The sequence below is a fragment of the Sparus aurata genome, chromosome 11 (assembly GCF_900880675.1).
Source record: "Sparus aurata chromosome 11, fSpaAur1.1, whole genome shotgun sequence".
NCBI lineage: Eukaryota > Metazoa > Chordata > Actinopteri > Spariformes > Sparidae > Sparus > Sparus aurata.
This window is the reverse complement of record NC_044197.1, coordinates 21,853,608-21,860,266: the sequence shown is the minus strand read 5'-3', so window position 1 is coordinate 21,860,266 and position 6,659 is coordinate 21,853,608. Positions and strand designations below refer to the sequence as shown.

General features: G+C 42.4%; 1 protein-coding gene across 1 annotated transcript; it reads right to left on the bottom strand.

The window, feature by feature from the left end:
* Positions 1-569: 569 nt before the first annotated feature.
* Positions 570-5,284, bottom strand: LOC115590951 (piggyBac transposable element-derived protein 4-like). Its single transcript, XM_030432448.1, has 2 exons — positions 4,683-5,284; positions 570-2,567 (listed from the first exon to the last, which is right to left on the bottom strand). Exons 1-2 carry the CDS (start codon positions 4,880-4,882, stop codon positions 767-769), a joined length of 2,001 nt encoding a protein of 666 aa, XP_030288308.1. The 5' UTR covers positions 4,883-5,284; the 3' UTR covers positions 570-766.
* Positions 5,285-6,659: the final 1,375 nt, after the last annotated feature.

The window sequence follows — 6,659 nt, the reverse complement described above, 5'->3', positions numbered from 1 at the left end:
CAGCTTATACAAGTTATTATTGCCATGCCATTGTCGGTTTTCATCACAGCTGCAGTTACATTAATGCGGGTTGTGAAGTGGCAGAGCCAATAGGAGGAGGCCTCTATTTTTAAACTGCCAGTCAGATACTAAAACTCTGCTGACCAATGCAAAGTTGACCTGCATGACACCTGAAGGGGTTTGTAAACACCACATATAATCCTGTGCGCTGCACCCACGAAGTGACACCTGGCCTCTTTCTGGACAAGAGCTGTCTCTCTGACTTCTGTTGCGTTTCAGGTCTGCAATGCCATTTAATTCCAGAGAATTGTTAAAAACACATTAATTTTTAAAAAGGAACGTGAGGGCAGGTGGTAATGGTTATCAGACTGCATTTAAGGTTTGAATCTTGAATACTGTAGTGCAATTGTGAGGCCTCAGTGTTTATACCATTTTCGGTTTTACATCATCTACTTGTGGAATAATGCTTGTATAACAGCAACGCTGTAGTGCAAAATACACTTTTTTTTCCTATGACAACTTGGTTTTGTCTTTTATGTGACCATAAAGATAAAAGACATAACAAAACATAATGAATTTAGCTTAACTTTACTTGAACCAAACAGAATAATAAACATTTTTGACACATGAAAAATGTTCTCATGTGTCTTGGCAAGCAGTGAAAAAATAAACGTTGAGAACATCAACAAAAAAATACCAAACAATTATTTACATATATAAATTAGAATTGGTTCAACTTGCAAACAGTGCTTTTTTAACCAGAAGTCTAACTGTGCCATGCCTCGAAGCAGTTCCTGTCTGCAATGAGACAGAGGGCCACATCACATTGTTTACACTTCCACGGTGTAGACTGACCGACCTTCCTGGTCTGCCTACAGTGTATACAAGTCTTTCGTCCATAAGAGGCCCTCCTGCTAATATCTTGCTGAGTACAGATTGCCACAGGTAGGTGGCTGCTCTGGGCCTTGGCAGGAGGGATCACAACCGAGACTCCACACAGCTGGGCTGTCAGCTCCTCCAGGAAGGCCCTGTGGGTCATTGGTTCCTCCTGCTTCTCTCTGCATATTTCCTTGTGAAGGAGGTAGCTGTTCGTGGCTGCAATGTCCAAGAAGTGGTAGAACAATGTCCCATACCAGCGCATGCTCTTGTGGTGAACAGAGTAGTAATGGATCACTTGGTCTGACAAATCAAAACCTTCCATGTACTTGTTATAATCGACGACAGGTGTCGGGCATGGAATGGATTTCACGGCCCACTGGCCTTCGGGAGTCTTTACCCTCCTGTTCACTGTGCATCCAGAGTATGCTGAGTGGATAGTAGAGCAGATGGTGACCTCTCGTGTGTCCATCCACTTTACAAAGAGCAACGGGCCATCACGAATCCACCTGATGGAGCCTCTGGGATCATTTGAAATTGATCCTTGGCAATCATTTCTATTGTCTCTGTACGAGCCACATGCTCCAATATTAAGGCTTAACAGATCCTTGAATAGTTTTGGACTGGTGTAGAAGTTATCTACATACAGATTAAAGCCACTGCCAAGGTGTGCTGGCTTTACTAGGGCCATGACAGAGTCATAAGCAAGTCCAGCACCTGTGGAAAACAGTGTCTTCCCAGTGTACACAGAAAAGTCAAAGGTGTAGCCATTGCTGCTGTCAGCCAGCACAAAGAGTTTGAAACCGCACTTGGTTTGCTTCCCTTTCATGTACCGTTTCAATCCAACTTGGGTCCTTGTTGCTGCCACCTTCTCATCAACTGATAGGTTCTGCCTGGGGTGGTAAAAAGCTTTGCAGGCATTTTTGATGGTGTCCATGAGTGGCCTGAGTCGAAACAAGCGGTCATAATCTGGCGCCCCCTTCTTTTTGTCATTCTCAGCATCTTTCTCAGGATCACTCATGTGGATGTTCCAAGAAATCACCCTGTACCGGTCCCGTGGCATGATGTTAGCTGGAAATGGCACACTGAAAATGGTGTTCCTTTTCCAGTAATCATGGATGGTATTCAGTTTCACCAATGCGAAGAAGAAAGTTAGTCCCACATACTTGAAAAACTCCTGGACATTGATGTCAGTCCATGTATATTTTTTGCTTTCATTGTTTTTAGAAGCTTGTCTATTTGTGTTTTGACAAAGGGTTTTAGCTGTATCATTACTGAAAAATAGTTTGAACAGGTCAAGTGGTGTGTATGTGCCATTTGAGTTCAGTTGATGTCCAGGGGGTCTTGCTGGGATGAACTTTATTGAGCTTGGACATGAGTCTGGATCACTCTCTGTTTTCCAGGATGTGACAGGTCCACATCGCTTTGGCCATTTCCGAATTGGACATCTTTTTCTGCCCCAGCCTCTTGATACACTACAGCCCTGACCTGGAGATCTGGATCTCGTTCTACTCCGGCTTGTTGATACACCGCGTTCCCTCAGTGGGGATCTGGATCTTGTCCTTGAGTGAGATTGTGATCTTGACGGCTTATGCTCTCCTGAAGAACTGGCCTTTTCGGGAGAAGCAGTGGGTTCCCCTATTTGTTCTGCAGTAGATGTACCAGGCTCTTCATCCTTTTCAGAATCACTACTGTAAAACAAATAAAACAGATAAAAAAAATTAAGCACATTAGACTAGGGACTTGTTTCACACCTCACACAATATATGAGAAGAATGGCTGATATTGCTTTAGACTGCACCCCCAAAATGATACCTGTTGAGTGGGCCTACCCTTCACACTTTGTTGAGACAACCAAGCCAAACCGGCACGCTGAATTTGTGAGGTAAAGCCTACCTGGAGATAATAGGCTTGTTTGAGAAGAGTAGTCGAGGCAGGTATCAAAAAGCTGCCTGAAGTCAAACAGCTCCGAGTTGACTTGACTCAATTTGCAAGAAAAAAAACATTGCAATCTTTGTTGCCAACGAGTTGATGAGACAGAACACATAACATTTTTGTATGGAGAAGCACATGATGAATACAGTCAGCGATGGCAGTGAAATGATTTTGAAAACATGTTCAACAGTTTCATGTTTACTGTATGTATTAAATGCAAACAGCACAAAAGCACATGACGAATACGCCCCTACTCATAAACAGCCTGTCATCTCCCTGGATAATGGAGCGTAGCACAAGTGACACACCAACAGCCAATCGTTTAGCAGGTGTGTAGTTTGGTTGCACCATCGTCATGTTACTGACCACAACTGAGGAGTGTGGATTGAGAAACACAGCGCTGTCGAGTGAGAGGACATTATGAATAAAAAGGGGCAAGTCATCTCTCCGGTATGGGAGTTTTTTGTTTGATTAAAGTCGGACAAATATGAGATGACTTATGTGTAAACTGTGCAGACAGACTGTCCCGACCAAGACTTATTTTGGCACCGTAGCAGCTCCCATTCATGGAATACACAGCATGTCATCTACAGCTGCTACATGTGAAGACCCGCAAGAAATTCTAAGAAATTAGAAACTATACCATGTTCTTACGTCACTCGGGGTTACTTGATTTGAACAAGACAAGTTCTACACTGTGCGTTTTTTTCTTTTAAGTCAAAAGCTACTTATACATCACAGAAAACAAACAGCATCGAAGTTCACAGACAGCCTACACAAACTAGAGGGAATTCACGGCAACAACAACACAACACCAAACAATGTTTCCTGTGTGTAGGTGATAAGAGATTAAGAAGATTGTTCCTATTGGCTCGAAACACAAGTGCATTGTTATAGGGCTGAAGGATGTCAACAACATAGGTGTGACATACATGTGTCCTGCAGCTGTCATGCATGCAGCAATCACACCTCCCTGATGATTGAGTGTAACGTTAATAATCTGGGTTAATCTCAGATTAGAAACACAAATAAATGCAAGAACTCACACCTCAGAACAAATTATTGGGATTCAAAGTTCTATTATATTTTAAACAAGTCAGTACAGAGTGTCAAACCACTTTTACTTGGCCTCATGGCTAAAGCCCTGCCCCCTAACAGCGTGAAGGGTAGGGGTGGGCGATACGGCAAATTTTGGTATCGATCTGATACCAAGTAATTACAGGGCCAGTATTGCCGATATCAATACCAATACCGATACTGAAAATTCCTGATCATTGAGTGATTTAGTACTTTTTCCTTTAACTAGTTGACCATGATTATGATAATGATAAAACACAGGACAAATATTTTAGCCAAATAAGAAAATTATATTTAACTTAATTAAATCTATAACCTATCTGCATGTAGCCTAAATAGAAATACTGATGTTCCTTCAACAGATACACAAAGAGGTTATTATATTCTGCCATATTCAAACTTCAGGTTTTAGGTAGGCTCTATATCAATGTAAGTATATATTTTTGATTTCCAGTTACAGTGAACCTGAGTGAGTGGAGTGAGAGAAGTGAAGAGGAGCGCTGCGCTCACACAAACTCTGTGAAGAAATACGAGTGATTTGCTGAATTTATAGAAGAGAAACTACAACAAAAATATCGATCTCATCACGCTAGTATCGATCCGATACCAATACTCACCTTGGTATCGATACTATCGATATTTGGATCAATCCGCCCACCCCTAGTGAAGGGGCGGCCACGGCACCGAACAACAAATACAGCACATGTACTAGCAAGTAAAAGAAAATACCCATGTGCATATTTAAACTTTCATTTCACATGTGCTGAAAACAAGAGTAACGTTGGACTACTTACTCTTCAGCCGGGTCGAGGCCCTCTTGGTAAGCCAGCTCGTCGTCCGTCAGAAAACTTTCTGCCCCGGACTCCCCGTCATCATCGTCGCTTTCGAGAGGCACTTCAGTGGCTGTCCCTTCTTTTTCTGTTGTTTCGTCTTCCCTTGTTATCTCATTGAACCTCCGCCGTGATGCCATTTTAGGGGAATGAAGCAGAAACATCCATCTGTGTGAACAATAAACTCCTCAAAACATCTGTATTCAGTAGTAGTGGTACTCCCGGCGTGTTTCTGTGAGAGCGAGATCGCTGCCGACGAGGGCAGCCCGGTCACAAACACAGCCTCTGATTGGTCCGCAGTTTAGAGACACAGTCTCCGATTGGTCGGCAGACCCAGTCCCCAATGCATGACGGGACAGAAGCGGACAGCTGCATGTCTTGTAAATTTTAGGGAAAGATCGGGTTTCGGTGTCGTATTAAATGGACCGACAGAGTACACACACACACAGAGGAGGTCGGGGAGGATGTGAGATTCAGACAAGGTGTTGTCATACAGGAAACCTCGACGAGTTTCCCGTAAGAAGCAAAGTTGTTTTGACACAAACGTTTTTCGCTTTTCCGCCATTATAAATAACCCGCGATTATGACAGGAAACGGAAATGAGACACTAGCGTCTTAGAACCAATAACATCGCAACATTTTGCATACTAATAGGGTTGAGACAGAGGTGACAGAAGTTAATGGCTTTTCTACTTTTTTAATAACAGTGAAAAGTAAAAGTATTAATATCAGAATGTATAAATACATATAATAGAGACATTAAAATTGTAATGACATGCTGGTATGATGTCCATATGACTGTCACTGTTTTCAGGTTTCTGCTGAGAACAACGCATGTTGTGGTAAAAATAGGTGAGACCCTGAATCTCTAGATGATTCTGTGAGAAGTGTGTCTCAAGCATCCAGTGTGAACAGTCCAACCTGTTAAAGTGAAACTCCCACCAAAAAGCAACAGAGGCTTTATTTGTGATTGAATATGAGTCAAACCTTTGTGTAAATGCATATTTCCGAAGAAAGAGGCACTTTTAAGATTTACCGTAGTTTCTTTTTCGGGCAAGCTAATTTTCAATGGGGTGCAAGGGCACTCTGACGCTAGCATCAAAATCGCTATTTTTAAAACACTAAGAAGGCTCGACACAACATGAAACTTTGCTCGTAGTATCACCAGGGTCTCTACACATGAACACGAGCATTGGGAACATTGTTTGTGTACACAGAGTTTACTAAATAGAGGGTTTTTTTGACAACTCACATTAGCAGTAGCACCTTCGGCATGCGCCGTCATGGCAGACAGTGTCGATCCCCGAGTGTGACCTAAAAGGTAGGAGGTCCAACATTACTCTCCTGCCTGTTAGGTCTGCCATGAGTTCATGTGTAGAGACCCTGGTGATACTACGAGCCAAGTGTCATGTTATGTCGAGCCTTCTTAGTGTTTACTTCGTAATTATGCATTTACACGAAGGTTTGACTCATTCAATCACAAATAAGGCCTCGGTTGCTTTTTGGTAAGAGTTTCACTTTAACAGGGACGCGGAGATGAACGCATCAAGTGTGTCCAGCCTGTGAGCTCCTGCCAACAGAAACCAAGCAGTATGAAATTGAGTCTCTTGTAGGGATTTATCAACATGATCAAAACGTTTTGATTATCTCCATCAAAATGTTTGTTTTTCGAGGATGATTTGATGATGACTTCGCTGCGGAGTAAACCAACTCATTCTCTGTAAAAGAAACAATAGAGCAGGAAACATTAAACAACATTAAAACTACATCAAATGCTCTGTTTGGTTTTTGCCTCCTGTTTGAAATCTGCTGCATTATTCAGCATAGCATTTCTTTCAGTAAACACGGACACACACGTCTTACGATTGATGCATCACATACAGCAGCTAGCAATTCCTTTTCTCCTGTCAAGTCACTACATGCAGTGAGGAGACTTTAGAT

Excerpts from the sequence above, each read along its gene's own strand:
- LOC115590951 (XM_030432448.1), bottom strand. The coding sequence starts at position 4,882 with ATGTTTCTGCTTCATTCCCCTAAAATGGCATCACGGCGGAGGTTCAAT. Across the intron at positions 2,568-4,682 it reads GGCCTCGACCCGGCTGAAGA|TAGTGATTCTGAAAAGGATG; the intron begins GTAAGTAGTCCA and ends TTTGTTTTACAG.